The 19,171-nt window shown below is 38.2% G+C and overlaps 1 protein-coding gene across 2 annotated transcripts in view; it reads left to right on the top strand.

Moving 5' to 3' along the window:
* The window catches only part of MTM1 (myotubularin 1), a 37,426-nt gene that overhangs the window by 10,198 nt on the left and 8,057 nt on the right, over window positions 1–19,171 (top strand). For both annotated transcript variants that reach the window (XM_050310380.1, XM_050310379.1), the window contains exons 4-12: window positions 385–457; window positions 1,880–1,974; window positions 2,980–3,090; window positions 3,578–3,679; window positions 11,209–11,292; window positions 12,509–12,658; window positions 14,509–14,697; window positions 17,239–17,424; window positions 18,465–18,671. In XM_050310380.1, the coding sequence (XP_050166337.1) occupies window positions 385–457; window positions 1,880–1,974; window positions 2,980–3,090; window positions 3,578–3,679; window positions 11,209–11,292; window positions 12,509–12,658; window positions 14,509–14,697; window positions 17,239–17,424; window positions 18,465–18,671 (1,197 nt within the window). The remainder of the gene's footprint in view (window positions 1–384; window positions 458–1,879; window positions 1,975–2,979; window positions 3,091–3,577; window positions 3,680–11,208; window positions 11,293–12,508; window positions 12,659–14,508; window positions 14,698–17,238; window positions 17,425–18,464; window positions 18,672–19,171) is intronic.

The following is a 19,171-nucleotide window of genomic DNA, read 5'->3' as shown; positions in this document are numbered from 1 at the left end:
AGTTGTGAGTACATTGCTTTAGTAATTTCAGTTGATTTGTTCTTCCAAGTCCAGTGTACTTGGAAAATTAAATGCACAAAGTTTGCAGAGAACTTACAGTATAGAAATTTAATTCCAATTTAATGCAAATATAATTGACTATGCTTTTAGGAAAAAGACTAAAACATGCTTATGTTTCAGATTTGTTCAACCTTTAAATGTTTAATAGCTGCAGTTTAAGATAGTGGTATGTTCCTGTTTTGGTTCAGTCTGTCAGTTCCTACTGTGGCAAAACCTGTTCTTTCCCATGCAGGAATTACTTTTAAAGATTTTTTTTTTTTTAATCTGAAACTTGGAGAAATTGTAAATAAAATATGGTGTGCTGTTGTGCTTCTCTTCTGCTAGACTCTAAAAGATGGAACTAATTGGGAACAAAATGAAGAAATACCTCGTCTGCCAGGAGAGACCAGAGTTACAGGTAAGCTCTAGAGATGCCTGATGCAGTGTGTTCAGCACTCTGGCAGATACATGTATCCTACTGCACTATGCTGAAATATCATGAATTTTTCCAAGTAATTGTGATAGGGACTTTTTATCACTTACCACAAATTACTTTTTAAGCCTTTAAATTCTTGATTTCCACCCACAGCAGATCCTCTGATAGAAGGAAATTGCAAGCCAAGCTGTGTCATAATTGTATTTACAGGCTAAGTAGCACATGTCTAGTGACGAGAGCTCCTCAAAGCTTTCCAAGGTCGGGAGAATTCCTGATGCCTTGTACAGTAGTGTGGAACCTGAGCCCAAACTGTGACTTCCCAAAGTACCATCTTGTGAGTCCTTGACACAATAGGGCGTGAACAGAGCTACTCTGCCCTTGTTGGCCTTTATATACAGTGATGTTGTAGCATAAGGGAGAGTCGTGTATTTTGTACGGTTTTCTTACTCGATGGAGGATCTTCTTGAAGTGGACTTTTTTTGTTGAGGTCTGTCTTTTATTTGTGGAGCTTCCCCTTCCCCCCACCGAGGATTTGTTAGGTAGGTTTGTAAACCAGATTGGCTGAGGTGAAAGCAAAGTGGTGATTCAGAGGAAGCAGTTTTGGTTTTAATGAGGAAGGCATGAGGGAGAGGGTGTGGGACTAAGATGGATGTATGATATGATCCTTATGAAAACTGTCAGTGCTTCAGGGCACCACATTGGAAGGAGGGTGCTCATTGTGGAAGGCAGATAAGTAGATTGGGCTAAAGGAATGAATGGACAGGAAGAAATAGATGGGAAGTCTTTAATGTCATGGCTGGGACTCGATGGTCTCAGAGGTCTTTTCCAGCCTTAGTGATTCTGTGATTCTGACTGCATTGCTTCACTTAAATCTTCTTTTTGAGTGGTATGTTCTAGTATTTGTTTTGTTGCTGTCTTTGCTGAAACACTGCTGATGGCCCTGCTGTATTTGATTTGCCTCAAATTGAAATGTAATGTTTCTCTTCAGCATGCTGAATTCCCTAAACACTTCACAACTTGAACTACTACTTCAATGCAGAATTGGTTACAGAAAGATGTAATGGCATCAACAATGTATTTCTTTTGGGATAGTGAATAGACTGGTACAGTAATCACGGTACCCACTGTTCTATGTCCCACCCTCTCCCATGTACTGCTGAGAAGGAGAACACAAATGTAACTAGGGAAGGCTGCTGAACTTTCTGCACTTAATTTGGACAAGTTTAGTGTATGAGTCTCAAATAAAAACTCATGGATAAAACTCAAATTTATTACTTTTTAAATTCTCTGAGTGGCTCTTATGAGTACAGCTCTCTTTTTATTTTACTGCTACTTTAATGATGCTGTCTTTAGCTCTCATTTTTGTCTTCTCACAATGTTTAAGAAGTGTTGCATTTCTTACAGACAAGGATGTTATTTATATGTGTCCCTTTAATGGCCCTGTTAAAGGAAGAGTGTACATCACAAACTACAGGCTGTACCTAAGAAGTGTGGAAAATGTGAGTAATATGCCACAATTACTTCCATGGGATGAGTTGGCTTTAAACTCCCTTCCGTTCACCCCCACTGCCTTTGAATTATTTTGTGGCCAGTTAATTTGTTTTAGTTTTGGCACACATGTGCTTGTGGAATTGCATGGGAGGCTTTTTGCTTGAAATGACCTGTAATGTCTGTAGTAACCATATCTTAAATGGCTAAATAGTAATTGCCTTTGTGCCACTGAGAAATCTGTATAAAAACAGAAGTTCTTCAAAGTTAAATGTGTTGTAAAAGTGTAATTTTAGTTTAATCACACTTAACTGATACCTTTATATTTTTTCTGTTGGAGCTTTCTTGATAGCTGTTCCATTTACACACTTATTCTATGATAGATCAAGGGCAGCAGCTCATGATGTGCAATAGTTCTTAACGTGGCTATCAGTAAACCAAGACTTTGATTGTCCTTGAAAAGGAAAAGAAAAATACTTTGATCAATAGAACCTCATGTGGGTGGGGGGAGTGGTAGTTGTTTGATAAGCAGCAATATGGAAGAAAATAAAATGTGCTTGTGAACTGTTTCATATGTTTGTTTGTTTGTTTGTTTTTAATAAGGGTTTAGGACTATTGAATTGAGGTCTTTTGTGGTTGTAGATAACTCTACTAGTAATGTCTCTTCTTTATTTAGTTCTGCTTTATGCAGTATATCAATAAAGCAGTAATAACAAGCAGAGACAATCAATAGAATGTAGCAGAAGGCATCTTTTAGGCTGTTGCCACCTATTTTCTCTGCATCCTGCATTAGGCATGAAGTATTTCTGTTGCATGTTAAATTGGATGATGCTCAAGGCTGTAGAGTGATGGTAGAAACTTCATAACATGTTGGGAGGGAAGACTTCAAGGCAGAAACATGTTTGTGCTTCCTGTACGAATTTCACATCTGCTTTCTGTTCTGGAATGCATAGGAACATTTTGCTTGAGTCTTCTTTTCAGATTAATCTTTTCCTTACTCAAAACTTTCCTTGCAGGATCCAGTCGTGGTATTGAACGTTCCATTGGGCGTAATTTCAAGGATTGAAAAAATGGGAGGAGCTTCCAGCAGAGGAGAAAACTCTTACGGATTAGATATAACCTGTAAAGTAAGACTTGCCAGTAGTTCAATAGGAAATTGAAAAAAAATGTGATCACAGGGGAGTTCCCAGTGGGTAATTCAGGGTCCTTTATTGGATCAAGTGTGTTTGCACATTTGATTCTTAGCAGTTAATGTGCAGAAAGCTTATTTTTGACAGTAGTGATGAGAAAATAACTAGAAATGTATTCTACACAGAATATTGACATCCTGCAAACATTCAATGGCTTGGGAGACTTCAGTGTATCAGATATGGCCCTTTCTGGTGGCTTCATGCCCAAGTGGCATTTGCACCACACAGTGTGGTACTGCTTTATTAGTACAATTCTTAAGCTGTTTTCTGTTTTATGGGGTAAGAAAAAAACGTGAACATTCACAAGGGTTTGAGGTGTGTTGCAAGCAGATTCTAAATCATGTTTAGTGTATAATATAGCATTTCTACAGAGAGAGGCATCTCACTGCTTTGGTTCACCTAAAAGATAATGGCTTTGTTTTAGGATATGAGGAATTTACGGTTTGCATTAAAACAAGAAGGGCACAGTAGAAGAGATATATTTGAAGTCCTGACAAAATATGCTTTTCCCCAGTCTCATAACTTGGTAAGTTACATCATTTATACTACTGAGTTGTCTCTTAATGCAGAGTTCTTGCCAATTAACTTTAACTGTTTGACCTACTAATGGCTACATCACGGCTGCTTAAAAAAATAACCACAGAATCTGCTGTCAGCATAAACTGAAAAGAATTAATGCTTCCATTTTGTATATTTACAACACTTCTATCTATATATTTTGTAAAATATTGGATGCTAAATGCTGTACTTCAGGTAAACTACTGAGCACCTCTGCCCCATACAGATTTCATTGCTTAGAAACTGCAAGTTATCCTCTCTAATTAGGGAATATAGTACATGCCTTACTTGATTTCTTGAAAATGTTAAGCTATCAGGCAGTCTCCAAGGCAATGATAAATACGGATCACCAAGAGTTTTACTTCAGGACAAAAAGACATGGTAAGACAACGCTTGTGGACAACAATTCTGGAATATTTCCTGCAAGGTAGACTCTGTCATGTCTCTGGGCAATCTCATCCACATTCTCATGGTGAAGAATTTGTTTTTCCTTACATTGAGGAGTTGTGGACTTGCATGTAGTGAATACGGATAAATCAAGCTGTAACTGACTTGGGACTGAGTGCCTTGTGGAATTATTTTTTATGGTGTCCAGTCCAATTATAGGGCTTAAATAACACGGTGATGAGATGTGGACTTGTATTAGGTTTTGTCACCCAAAATGACCCAGTGATCATCTCTAGGGATGGCAGTGACTAATGTGGGGAGTAGTCCACTTCCTGCTTTATTTGCTGGACCTGTTGAACCAAGTAGAGCTCATCCTGATATGGCCTGCATGAATGTAACTTGCCAGTAAAAGTTGCACTCAATAACAAAAATCTTGGTCAAGGCAGTAGTAGTTTTGCCTTTGCCTGGAAAGGCACCAAAGTTGGGAAGACAGTGACAGTGTGGAGCATGGCTGTACTTTGTCTCAGCTGTGTCTGAAGCAGGGTATTACTTTGGAGTGAAATGAAGTGTGCCTGTGTTACATCTGAAGTTGAACCTGTGCTTATTTTCTAATGGCACAGTGTGGATGAGCCCTTAACTTTACCATGAGCTAAGCAAGGGTGTGATTCTTTTGGTGGGCATTCACCCTATTTTGATGAGCAGTTTAAGATCCTACCAAAAGTGGGCATTTCTGCCTGTTTTTTCATTCTAGCTGTGGTTTTTCTTGCATGAATTTGAGGCTGCATGATGAGCCAGATAGGGAACTGAAAGGAACTAAAGTTAAACAAAGAGATAAAAGTAAAAGCTTTATGCTAAGTTATTTCCTGTCTTATTAGACCAATGTGAGAGTGGGGTCAGGACACCTATGGGTGGATGTGAATGAAGAGGAATGATGGCACTGCCCTTCTCAATGGCTGGTTTAGAACAAGGTTTCACTGTCTGAATGTGGCAGTGTATCTGAATGGGCTCTGCAATGCCTGCCTTTCCCTTTGGGTGTACTCTGACACTCTGGCCATGTAGCCAGCTCAGTCAGGGAGATGTTCTGTCAAGAATGTGCTGTGGCTCCACATGATAGCTGGGTGAAGATTGCCCTCTGCTACTCAAATGCTGAGCTCTTGCTTTTCTCTGGTCTTCTTCTCTCTACTTTCCAGCCATGTGGTTCATTATTCATCTAATACCAAACCATTTATTGTCCTGGTTTTTATCTGTATTTTTATACTTTATGTCAGATTTCTATGTGACTGAAGTGGAACCATATCCTTAGAGCTGATCTTAAACAGGAACTTGTAGAGATGCCTCTTTTTTCTTCATGCTGTACCATTCTCGCACAAATGGATGGTAAATACAGCCCAAAAGATGGAGTGGAGCGTACTTACTGTTTTCAGGATTGGCCTCTATCACCATCCCAACAGCAGTGTTTGAGAACCTATAATAAATCACAAGTCTGTTCACAACTGTTCCTCAGTGCCTCAGCATTGTCCTTTGTGCTTGCTTCCAGAAGCTAATTCTTGTTTGTCTCCAGTTTCAGTTGGGTTCAGATCAACTTGAATCAGTGACATAAAGTAAAATCTGATAGCTCATCTGACTGACAGCTCAGGTGGTAGGGAACAAACAGCTGCTGTTCCTAATCCTCTGTTCCGTTTGCAGACTTGTACTAATTGAAAGAAAATTGTTGCTGAAAGTGTTTTTAAAGAAGTTTGAAAAAATAAAACCAAAATAGCCAAACCTCCTGTCACCACCACGAAAGATGAGATATATTTAATCTCTGTAGTTCAGTTTCTGTGTAGCAGCTGCTTCACTTCCTGAGCTTATCTTGAAACTACACATCATCATTTTTATAAGATTATTTGCCACCATAATATCTGCATGCTGTGTGTTTATTTCTAACCATGATAGCTCTGTGGGAATGCCAGCTTTGATGAGACACTGGTAGTCATGCTGTCTGACTTGGACCTCAAATGATCAGAAGTTAGTTACATAAACACTGCAATGCCTGATTTTAGTTTTTAGATGAACAGGTAAGATGTATCTGGTTGAGTTGTAGTAATGGCATATTAAAGGCAAGTATAATGATACCTTTATCTTTAAATACACACAAAGATTGGTAAAATATTTAATAAATTGTGCATATGTTATATATTCATTTACAAGTATAACGTGTATTTATCTGATGTGATTCCATAAACAGTAAACATTTAACTACTGTATTTATACTGATATTTATATATTTATATAATATTTATACTGGTAAATAGACTGCTTGCCAAACTGTACTGTCAGACTACAGCTGCTTTCTTCTTTTATCTCACAGGGCTATGTTGTATTGTGAGCAACCAGTGTATCACAAATTATTTTTGTGTACAAAATGATAAGGATAAATTGAATGTTGAAGACAGGTACTTTGTCTGTAGGAGACCTGAAAAAGAGACTGTGTGTGTTGTAATTGTGGGTTAGCACCTACAAGGAAGTAAACAATTATTTGTACAGTGAAGCATAAAAAGTATTTTACAAAAAATGTTACAAGATTTAAAGGCTTTTTTTTTTAAGTGAAGTAGTAGCCTTCTGCTTCAAGTGAAGCAGTAGTTGTTTGCTTTTGACTGTGGATCTGCAATGAAATCCCTACCTCCATTCTGTGCAGAGGCTTTAATTTGCTTTTGCAGAAGCCTTAACTGATATCAGTATGATGAGTCTTGCTTGTTTTTGCCAACTGCAGATATTGAAAATTCACAAGCCTTGCATGCTGTAAGTGTTCTAAGTACTAATTTACTGTCCTTTTTTATTATTTCTAACCTCTTTAATGATTTCCTTGATTTCTTCTTTGTTTCCCATGGCAGCTGAAAAGAATTTGAAACTGATTTTTAATTAGTTGATAGACTAATTGGCATTGATGGACTGGCATGGGACATGTAGCATTAATCTCCATCAAACTTAGAACAGATGTTATCAATACATTGGAAGTAACTGAAGACTGTCCTACTTTGAACCCACGATGTGAGATAAAAAAACAAATGTAGTTGGCTCAGGTACACCTGTACAAATGACAGTTCTGCTTTTTGATTACATCCTGATTTAGAAAAACCCATTCATGATCTAAAAACACCCACACTGAAACACACTTTTATTTTACTGCAGTATTGTTCTGAACCTGAATATCTTTTGCGTGTAGTGGTGGGGTTTTTTTTATTTACAATAATTTTTGTCAAATCTGGACACATCTGAAGCTGCAGTTGATTTCATTCCTGGGAAAACAGGCTTGGTACAGTAGGAGCTATGGAGAACAGCTTTTTGTTGGAGAGACAGGATTAACAATGAGAGAAGGAATGGAACTTTGTGTGTGGAGGGAAGAAGTAAATGAGTGGTGGGCAGGATGGAGACTCAGAGTACCTAAAGTATTGTCTGAGGAGAAGAAGGTTTAGCAGGGATGTACCATAGCTGTGAAGGGAAGGAAAGATCTGTGAAGGTGGTGTAGAACTGGCCAGCTTTTTTTTTTTATTTTATTCTGGTATTTGAAAGGCTTACCTGTGTGAATAGTGATGCTCTGAGAGAGGCTGGCAAGGCTTTTCTGCTTTGTGGGGACATGTGATTCCAGTAGCTGGTCATGTAGTTCCCTTCTTCGACCTTCCTCTGCCCTCCACACTCTGAAGGATATAAATACACACCCAGCTGGCCTGTTCTAAATGCCTGTGGGCAGTGAAGTGACCTCCCTGCTCTCATCCCTCCCTGAGAGGTATGTGTGGATGAGGGGCTCTTCTAGGAAGGAACCTGTATCCACAAAAAGCTCAGCCATGGAATTTGACTAAGATAGCACCTCTCAGATCTTACATCAAGTGATAAGAGAACCTATGCATATTGTATTGTAAATGGCATAATTTCTTCCTGTAATTTCTTTCTGTCCCATTTGCCTGCTGTGCTGTAGAATTGCCTTCAGATTGGGTGTACTGTGTGAGGTAAAAGCTTCAGCAAAGTTAATCAAGACATACACCTACAAGCATAGTGCATTTAATTCATAATCTTAGGTTATTTAGGACAAAAGTGGAAATATGTGGGTCATTAGTGCAGAAGTGAAACTTGCCTGAACTATAACTAACCGTTCTGTCATCTAAATATGTATTTGCCACTTTGACTTCTTTGCTATAATGGGGTTTGTCAGTTTGGTGCATTAGAATAAGAAAATATCCCATTCAACGAAAAACATTATTCAGTAGAAATTATTCATATGGCTCATTATCACATTTTGTTTCTAACAAATAAAAGTAATATCCAAATATGGCTAAATATGCCTTGTACTGACACAGCTCATAAAATACAATTGAATTCAAGCACAGATCTTATGTTTGCTTAAGTATATGATTCTTGATATTAAAATGGTTATAAATATGGGTCGCTTGTTACACTGAAACTGTAATTCGAAATTAAAGAGAAATATATGAATTGAGTATAAATATATGCAGGGTATCTGAATGCTCACATAAAAATCTAAGTCCATATTTTTGCTCCATACACCTTCTCATTCATTGTAGTGTTCTGTGAGTCATTATTAGACTTCAGAGTTTTGCTGGTTCATCCATTCTACCAGTGAATTTTTTTTTACTGAGCAATATAAGTTAGAATTTGCACTACCTGGAATGTCAACAGAACTGATGAAGCATAGTTGTCCACCTAAATAGTTGTGGACTGTGCTAGTGAAATCTTTTGTAGCAGAAGCTGCTGTAGCCAAGTGTTTTGAATGAACCACGCTGTACACAGTAGGACATTGTTCTTTCAGAAAAGATTCAGTTCTTCCCCTCCTCATGCATAGTAAATTTAACCCTGGTTTTTAAAAGGTGGAAACAAAATACAGTTTTCCACTTGATGTATTGTGAATATTTTTGGGGGTGAGGAGCAGTGTAGCTCCCATTTGTTTTTAGTTTGGAGCAACAACTTTTTTTATTTTTGCCAGTAAAGAACCATTCTGCATAACAGCTACCACAGTGCCCTGTAATAAACTCATGTGTTTTACTTATCGTGGCTTGAGCTGGGTAATTTTTAAAGTCTCATGAGGAAACTTGCAGTAAGTAGGAACTTAAATAAATAACTTATTCCTGCCTTTGAGACTTTAAGTGATCTGTTAGGATTCCAGTGTTTCTGTTTCCTACTGTTCTAAGATTCTCCTTTGTCTCTGGTTCCCTGGTGAATTCTTAGCATAGTTGCTCTTTGGGATCTAGCAAATTCCTTTGGGAGGAGGGGATGGTTCTGGTGTGTAGCTGTGTATTAATAGTTAAGCAAATCAGTTGACTCTACGGCTTGAGATAGTGATATTTGTGTTTTGCTGTATTTCTAGTTTGCAAATAAACAACCATTTTCAGTTTTTCTGCTTAACTTTTGATACTTGCTTGTACTTCTAAGTATTTTTTTTTGTATGGTTTATGTCCACCTCTTTCCTTTTCTTCATCTTTCCCTCCATACCACTTGATACCAGTTTACTCAGACAGAAGAATTTGTAATTTTAAGTTGTAAATTAAAATTGTAAGTTTACTTGCACTGCAAGTCTACCCCTGTAAAAATGGTGAAGATATTCAGAAAACAAAAACTGGGAATGCACTGTTTACTTCTGCAAACCTTCCAGTAAGTGCATTTGCTCAGAAATAGTGATTTAATTTAAAATTCCAGTTTCTAAAACCAGTGAGATAAAGTATCTTGTGCGAGCAATATATTACATCCTTTTGAAATACCTGTTTATTTGAAATGCATGAGGAAAAAACTCCTAATTTTTTGAGGGATTCAGTTTTGTGTTTTGATTAGAGGTGTTTAAACCAGTGTAACCTTTTGGGCTGAACAGAATTGCCTGGAGCCATTAGGGGTTGCTTTCATAAGATCTAAAACCTCTCCCTCTGGGGCTGTGGTGCCCATGTGAAGCGTTGCTTTACTTCTGTACCTCTGCAGGCATAATCATTCATGGCACCTTAGACCACATATTTTTTTCTTGCTTGCTGTGTTTTCTGCATTTCTACTCAGTTCCAGTGTGCACCTGTGAAAATTATGCAGATGAAGAAGTTCGGTTTAACATTCAGTTTCTTCTTGTAATGTTTTTGAATAGCTAGGAGACTTTCAGCGCTTTTGTTACAGATGAACTATAATGGGCTCTAGAGTACTTTCTTCTCTGGCTGCTGTTGCTCAGTTAGCTCAGGACAATGCATTCTCTATTGTATTTTTTTATTTTTTTCAACAACTTTGTTTCATGCTCCTTTTGGCATCTGAAGAATTTATAGGCCACCAAAATCAGTTTTCTCAGTGAAGGAGATTCTTAAAATAAACATTATTTTTGCTTTCATCCTAAACTTTAAAAACAAACCAAGAAAAAAACGGTTAGTTAGGTAATACAGCCCACTTGGAATTGGTTGAAAGGAGGAAGAAGCTAAAAGGTATGAGGAACTTGTTGGAATGCTGGGTGAGGACGCTGTGTTGTATAAATGAGTTGTGAGAGTGAGCAACAAAGCAAGAGAAAAGTCGATAGTGTAACCACATAATTTTCAGTGGCAACTTTTAAATTTTCATGGAGCTTCACGGTAAATAGGATTTCTCTTAGTGAGGATTGGCTGGGGAGGGGATGCAGAAAGGCAGCTACTTCCTAATGGCAATGAATAGCAACTGCAACCTTTTTACACTTTGAATTTAGCGCTTAGTATTGTGTGTAGCAACTGCAGCTGTGCCTGTTGGAGGAATTTTGGTGAGAAGATGGTAGTTTGCTTGGTGGCAATGTGAAATACAGGAAACAAACCATTCTAAAATATTTAAACCTCCTGACAGTAAAAAAGATCCAACCATTTAAGCTTTATAGTTTTTATTATTTTTGTCACCTCCTAACTATTGCCATATTTTCATTATTTCATTAGCAGTTCTGCATCTTCTGTTACTTCTTGCTCTTTGCTTTACAGTCTTGGACGTACCAGATTTAAGTGGAGAGAGTGGGGCTGGCATGGAGCAGTCAGTCCTGTCTCGTGGTGGGGGATTAGGGTATAACTGATGATGAGCCCTCATATTTGCCAATTCCAGTCCAAGTTGGGTGTAATCAGCTTCTCTTACATCTTACAGCTTTTTTTTGCCTTTGTAAATGAAGAGAAGTTTTCTGAAAACGGATGGATGGTGTACAACCCGATGTCTGAATACAGGAGACAAGTGAGTTATTACAGTTGCCTTTGCCTGGTGCTTTCACAGCTGACAACTTGCACAGAGGAATTACTGTTTGTACATTGCTCTTACCAGCTTTTTTTATTGGGAGGGGGGGAGCTGGGAATTGGAGAGGATGGATATGCGGCTTCAAAAAAATTGAAGAAAACAAATAAAACACTGGAACCTTTAAAAAAACCCAAGAATGTCACAGGAAGGTGCTCTTTGAAGGAAGTTATTGATGCCTCTTACAATGTGCCACTGCTAAGGCCACAGGGGGTGGGGAGACTGTGCCAAATATGAAACTACAGTGTCCTAAACATAGGTTTGATTTGGTCTCCTTCTTCCTGAAGTAAAGAGGGGAGAAAAAAGCAGCTTGTTTTAGAAACAGCATTGCTTTACAGAAATTATTAATGTCTATCAGTATTCTGCTTGCTCTTTAGGGGATTTTGGAAAAATGTCAATGAAAGAGTATGTTATATTTAATTTTAAAATGTCTTTTAGATAATTTATTTTTTGCTTTAAATACAAAATTTAAAAAGATTAAACAGCAGACAATAAGAACTTCCTTATTTTTTTATTCCCCTGTAGTTTTTTTTGATTCATGGTTCAAGCCTAAGACCCAAAAAAGTGAAAATACAAACACCCACACAAACCCCATCCTGTGTGTGTGGAGGGCTTATCAGTATTTCTCAGTTTCCTGGAAATGCCTTACTGGGCAGACTGCAACTAAGAGTTGCTCTTTCTCAATCAGAAAGTTACCCCTGGATCTTATTTTTAACCTGAAGGTAGTATTAGGCTACAGGGAAGAAAGGTTAATATGGGACTTCCTCCCACAACTGCTTAGGACCACAGCAGAGAAAGTGGAAAGGCAGGGCTTTAAGGAAGGAGAGAAGGTTATTTTCTTTCCTTGATCTCACAGTTAAAGAAATACATCTCCTAGTTTCAGTCATTGTTTTGTAATTTACTGTAAGACTAGAACTGTGTACAGGAGGGTATGAGATGGCAGAGCAGCTGTTTAAGGCTGCAGATCCATCTGCAGCGATCCGGTTTGTGTGTTCCTGTAATCTTCTTTCTCTTCTATTGTTTTGAAACAGCGCTTCAGTTAGGTTAAATTGGTGGGTTGTTGCCACCATGTGGCCACAACGCCATGTAAAATTCAAGAGCAGAATTACCATTTGTGCAGCCAAAAACCTGCGCTGCAGAACTGTGCGTTGCGTTTCAGGGGCTGCCCAACGAACGGTGGCGAGTGACTTTCATTAACGAACACTACGGGCTGTGTGACACGTACCCATCGCTCTTAGTCGTGCCATACAACGCAACAGATGAGGACCTCAAGAAAGTTGCTGCCTTTAGGTCCCGAAACAGAATCCCGGTGAGTATTATGTGATGGAATTCACCTTATGGCGCAGCTCGCTTTAAGCAGGAATCCGAGCAACTTTTTGCCGAACATGACACACTGGATGCTTTTCTTGGAAATGGTTATTACAGCGAAGTAGTTTTGATTGGCTGGTGGTTTTCACTCCTTGAAGCTGGTGTCTTGGCCAAGCCACGCTTCCGTTTTTCCCCCACAACAATCACCCATTCCAGCTTCATTGGTTTGAGCTTGACTTTTGTAGTAACAACAGCCAGCAGTGCAGTTTCCCTTTTCTTAATGAAGGATGGGCCATCTGCACTGGTTGGTTGACTATAGTTGGATGCCCATAATGTTATCCTGTCAGCAAACCACATGGCATTTAAACCTAGTTCCAGTGGTCAGTCCTAAAATAAGACCTCATGCATAGTTTCTGTAGTGAAATCTTGGGCTTTTTAGTTTGTGCAATTTAAGAAAAACCCATTTGACTTGTTAAGTATATTTCTGTAATGAAAATTCTTGGAGGTAAGAGAATTTTTATGTGTCAGCTCTTTACAGCACTATAGAAAATAGTAATTTCTGTCCTAATACTTGTTTTAACTAATATTTCCATTTGGTAAACTTGGAAGATGTGCCGTATTTTTAGCCAGTATTGGAAAGCTGCCTTGAATCTCAGTTTCAAACAGATGTACAGCTCAATATGATAAATATTTATTACATATGGTATTTACTGACAGACTAGGCCTATAATTGAAAATTTACTATATATACACACATATCTCTGTATAACATGTAACATGGAGAGAATATATATGTGTAATGTATAGAGTGTGCATATAGTTCTTATAACCTAGCTGTATCATCCCTGTCATCTCAGAATTCATGACAGGGCTTTTCATATGCCTGTACAGTGAGAGTAATTTCCTTGGGAGTAGTAATTTTATTAAAATAGTAATTTTAAATAGTAATTTTATTCTTGTCAGGAAATAGCCAATCATGCTCACCTGCACACACACTGGCAGGTCTCATTTCTAATGTTCAGCTCAGAGTGTCTTTCAGTGCTGAACACTTTCTGAAGAGGATTGTTTTGGGGATCTTTTTGAACTCTGATGTTCTTTTACTCTGTAACCCACAACTTTCAGACTGGGTGAGAATGCTCTTTCTTAATATTTTTTCACCAGTGAATTTGCATTTTTTTTTTGCCTGCTTCTTGGGTGTCTTGCTTATCTTTAATCTCTGGCACAGCATCTGTTCCCCAGGCAGTTCCCTGTCTCTCTTTTGTGGCAAGTCCTCTCCGGCTCAGAACAACAACAAAGGCAGCATGTGCTTTGCTCCAGTGCCTCCTCTTTGTACAGAGAGCTGAGGAACAAAATGTGCTTTAAAGAGAACAGAAAACATTCAAGATACTGCAGAAAGGTTTAACTTCCCTTCCTTACCCAAAAAAAAAAAAAAAAAGGAAAAAGTTGTTCTTGTAGAATTGGAGCATCTTAGTCACTCTTTCAACAATGAGTTCATTCTTCTGAATTGTTTCTTAGTTTCAGCAGATATTGCTGTGTTTGTTTCTAGTTTGCTTTTCAAAATTATTTGTGTCACCTAAGACTTGTAGGAAAGTATTAAGATACACAGGATTATATCGGTAAGCATGATTTCAGTAAACATTAAATATGTAAGAGAATTAACTCTCGAAAGATTATTATTAAATTTTACGAGACTAAAGTAGAAGCAGGTGAGATGTCTTGAGATTGTATTTTGATGAAATAAAAGTTGTTAATTTCACGTCACCTATTTTAAAGAACATAGCTTTAAATTTTAAGTCAAGATTTTTTTACGAAATGCTTTTTTTTCCTGATGTGTGTGTGACACATGCCCAGGTCCTCTCGTGGATTCATCCCGAGACTCAGGCTGTAATTATGCGCTGCAGTCAGCCCCTCGTTGGAATGAGTGGCAAGCGGAATAAAGATGATGAAAGGTATCTTGATATCATCAGGGAGGCCAACGGGCAGATCTCCAAACTGACCATCTACGACGCCAGGCCCAATGTCAACGCAGTGGCAAACAAGGTAAACAGATACTTCTAATACCCTTATTTCTGAAGGGAGTGGGGAGGACACTTAGTTTGACGTTTTCTCTGAGAAGGTTTTGGGGAGCAGTATAATCTTAATGTAGATAAATTTACATAGTCAAATACATATGTACATAATCAAATACTGAGGCCTGAGGCTGTGAAAGGACATCAGTGCCTAAAGTAAGCAGAGTTTCAGGACCATATGTGGATTTCCAGATATGCTTTACTGTGACTGAAATCAGGCACGACTCCACTCTGCACTGTGAGAACTGGGGAAAAAATTAAGTTAATGTGTTATGGACAAGCTTGATACACAGATGTGTATTGAAGCATGAAGCACAGTTTTCAGTGTTTTTTTAAGTTCTATGTATTTCAGCCATGTGTTTTAATTAACTCCTGATATGTCTAAATATGAAATGCTCAATTAGAGCAGTGGAAGAAACAGAGTGCATTTCTGAGTCTGAGGGACAACCTAAAATATGCAAGTCAGTGTTGATCAGCACTGGAAAAAGTCATGCATTCCTATGTTCCTTGTCCATAGGTCAAGACCACACAGTCAATAGGAGCTGTAGCAGCCCTAATGCTAAAATTACAATCATTTCTCACCAGGACTTCATGATACTCAAAGGGAAGAGAAAAATACAGGCACTTCTTCTTTCAGTGCATAACACCACAACTGAGAAAGAAGATAGAGAGCACAGAATAGAGACACTGTGCTGCTGTACAGCAATGTAGGTGGTACTCATGGGGAAAGGCTATACCATGCTTTAGGCTGTTGTCTGATGTGTAGTTGGTGGCTGGAATGGCTTATAAAGGCAAAATTTATCTATCCCTATTCATGGCATGGTTCTGCTGCCTGCAGGAAGTGGTGCAATTTTGCAGCCCTCTGAGGCTGAGGGAGCTGGGGGTGTTTATGCTGGAGAAAAGGAGGCTCAGGGGGACCTTATCACCAGAAAGGAGGATGTAGTGAGATGGGGGTTGTTCTCTTCTCCCAAATAACAAGTGATAGGGCAAGAGGAAATGGCCTCAAGTTGTGCCAGGGGAGATTTAAATTTGATATTAGGAAAAATTTATTCACAGAAAAGTTGGAACAAGCTGTCCAGGGAAGTGGGTCTATCACCATTCCTGGAGGTATTTAAAAGATGTGGCACTTAGGGACATGGTTTAGTGGTGGACTTGGCAGTGCTGGGTTAATGGTTGGAGTCAATCTTAAAGGTCTTTTCCAGCCTAAATGATTTCATGACTCTGTCTATGGAAAGTCTCATCAGTGGCATTGTGCCCTAAAATATGTGTGGTTTTTCCACTCCCTTTTGTGACCAGGCACATCCTCTGCTGTGGTGGTGGTGGTGAAATGTTTTGAGAGGGCAGCAGTAGAACAGACTTTTTACTTATTTGGCTCTTTAATTTCTTAATGGTATAAACGTATGTTTATTCTTCAGGAATAAAATTTAGTGTTAGAAAAGTTAAAATAAGCTTTAATGTTATTACTAATTTGCTTTTATATTCAGGAAATACAGATTCTGTCTTTCATTTTTACATTAAAGGTAGCTTATTCCTAACTGAACTCTTAAATTTCATTTTACTTGGCCTAACATTTTATCATTTTTATCTGTTTCAATATCAGTTCAATTTTAGTAGTTAAATAACTAGGCAGTTAAAACATAGGAACATTGTTGGAATTTTTTTGTTATTGGCTTGGTGTTTTGCTATGGGTTTTTTTTTCTAGAAAGTTTGAACTGGTAAACCTGAGATTTGCTCTGTTCTGAGTAGGTTGTGGAAAGAGACAAATCCTTTTGACTTAGTTACTCTGACTGATACAGAAACAAAGAAATGGGCAATTTTATTCCCTGGAAGTGGTGAATCTAGTGTGTTATGAGTAATAGCTGTTTGTGTGATCTGTTTTGATTGAATTTTAATAGTCTGTCTGGGAAGTAAGTTCATTTCTTTCATGAGTTTGTTTAAGCCTTGGTGTGAAAGAGAAACATAAAGAAAAAATAATGACATTGTAATGTCTGTTGGTCAAGGAAAAGCTGTTTCCACCATGGGTCCCAAAAGTAATGAGGCAGGTACAAATATCTTTTTATTCCCAAAGCAGTTGAGTCCTGGCTGATGGGATGGTGGCCCACTGTCCCTTCCCTGGCTAGTTCAACCCTCTTCAAACGTTTCTGGGTCCAACAGTACAAACAGCCTTTCAGTGCTGGTCTAAAATAATTAATTTTGCCCTTTAGCATTGATTCCTTGAGGTTTTAAAAGGAACTGCGCTGGCTGGAGCACCTTGAGTGTCTTTCTAACCATGTGCTATACTTTATACACTTTATCCTTTTGGACAAAGGAAAACCAAGCCAAGTATTCATTTCCAGCATTTGCCCCTCCAAAGTTTATATCCAAACTGCTGTTTTAAACAAGCAACTGAAATTATACACTGCCCAACTACAAAATAAAGTATAAATAACATTCATTCCCTTCTTGCTCTGTTGAAAGGCTGCTATAACAGTGTGCATATGACTAAAGTTAATTTCAGATCTGCTGTTTGTAGGCGACTGGGGGAGGATATGAAGGTGAGGATGCGTATCCCAACGCAGAACTTTTCTTCTTGGACATTCACAATATTCACGTCATGCGGGAATCTTTGAAGAAGCTGAAGGACATTGTTTATCCTAATGTGGAAGAATCACACTGGTTGTCAAGTCTGGAATCTACCCATTGGTTAGAACATATAAAGGTAACTTTTCCTTGATTGAAGAATGTTTGTCCAGATCTGTTGTGTCAGACTTGCTTTCTTTGCTGAGCTTTGAGGTAGTCCTGGTACGGAACTCATCAAACTACTTGGACTAAAAAAGCCAGCATCAGTGAGTGTTGACTTTCTTGCCAACTAATCTGAGAGTGTATTATGAGATATCATTACTAAGCAACAGTATTCAGTGTTGGTCTGCTTCAAGTTAAATGTCTTCAATAGGGGAATGAATTCTTAGCCTAATTGTCTTTAGGTGTGTGGAAACTGATTGATTTTGGTTTCTAGCAATACAGGACTACAGAAAACTGTCATTGTGCAAGATTAGTAAATACTTTAGTTGTCAGTATGTATGTGACTTTATTTTGTGAATTATGGATTTGTAAATAAGTCTTGTAAATTTAGTTGTAAATTTTGTAATTTCCATCTCATAGCACGAGTAAAATACTTAAACTGGTAATTCACTGATGTTCTTACTAGCTGACCTTTGAATCTTTTGCTTCAAGTACAGCTGTGTAAAAGTATTTAGAGTATTATGTGATGAATCCTATTTAATAAAATTTTCAATTTAATTTAATATTTGGAAAATAAGCATATTAGAAGGGTACAAGTTCCTTTTTCCAACAACTGAGATAATTCAGTAATTTAGTTCAAAGAAAGAAGCCAAATGAAATAATACAAAATTTTTAGAGAGTATATCCTATGGTAAATCCTCTCTTTCTTTAAAAAAGAAGCTTATGTTCTTTGGTTTATCAAGGTTACTCTTTTCTGCCCCGTTTTTTAAGAATTTGCTGTGAGATGAATTTGATCTTACTAAGGGATTAGGGAACCAATCTGTTTCTCTATTTTTATACAAGAAATTTGCTTGATCTCCTAGAAGATTCTTTTTCAATTAACTGCACCGCACTTTTAAGGTCTTTAAATGGAAACACTATTAATTTAGGCGCTGGAGATACAAATAAATCAGTGTAGCACTCTCACTTTAGCAGAAATCAATGTGTGTTGCTTTGGTGTGTGTCCCTCCCTGCCAGCTTGTCCTGACAGGGGCCATTCAGGTGGCGGACAAGGTGTCGTCGGGCCGGAGCTCGGTGCTGGTTCACTGCAGTGACGGCTGGGACCGCACGGCACAGCTCACGTCCCTGGCCATGCTGATGCTGGACAGCTACTACAGAACCATCGAAGGCTTTGAGGTCCTGGTGCAAAAGGAGTGGATAAGCTTTGGACACAAGTTTGCATCGGTAAGAATTAAAAGATAATCGAGAGGACCGCGCGGTATGGAATTTCTAGAAAGGTTTCAATGTTAAGCTGCTTGCTTTGTCTAAAGGTTTGATAATTCATTTCACTTTTTTGCACTATGGATTTAAAACGTTTCCAGTTAAACTGAGCAGAGCTTTTGGTTTTGGATCAGTTTGGTCAGTGTTTTTCTTGCTGTTCTTTCTCTGAAAACTTGTATTTTGGGCTTTACATTTTTTTAAAACCACAGAATTGCTAGGCTTACTGTGGTTATTGAGCAAAGAAAATAAGAAGGCAGAAAAATTACATCCTCTGAAATGTTTCTGCCAGAGGTCAGAGAAAGCTGGGACAGGAGGTTCTCAGTCACTCTCCCTTTGGACTGTTTTGAATGTCACAAGAAGCAGATGAATGAGTCTGGCCAATGCATGTTGTGATATTTTGAATGCTGCTTCCCAAAATGCTCTAAAGTTGTCATAATACCTCTCAAGAGGCTGTCACCAGTAAT

The sequence above is a fragment of the Myiozetetes cayanensis genome, unplaced genomic scaffold (assembly GCF_022539395.1).
Source record: "Myiozetetes cayanensis isolate MyiCay16 unplaced genomic scaffold, myiCay2020 scf15, whole genome shotgun sequence".
Taxonomy (NCBI): domain Eukaryota; kingdom Metazoa; phylum Chordata; class Aves; order Passeriformes; family Tyrannidae; genus Myiozetetes; species Myiozetetes cayanensis.
The sequence above is the reverse complement of the archived record's forward strand: the minus strand, read 5'-3'. Positions and strand labels throughout refer to the sequence as shown.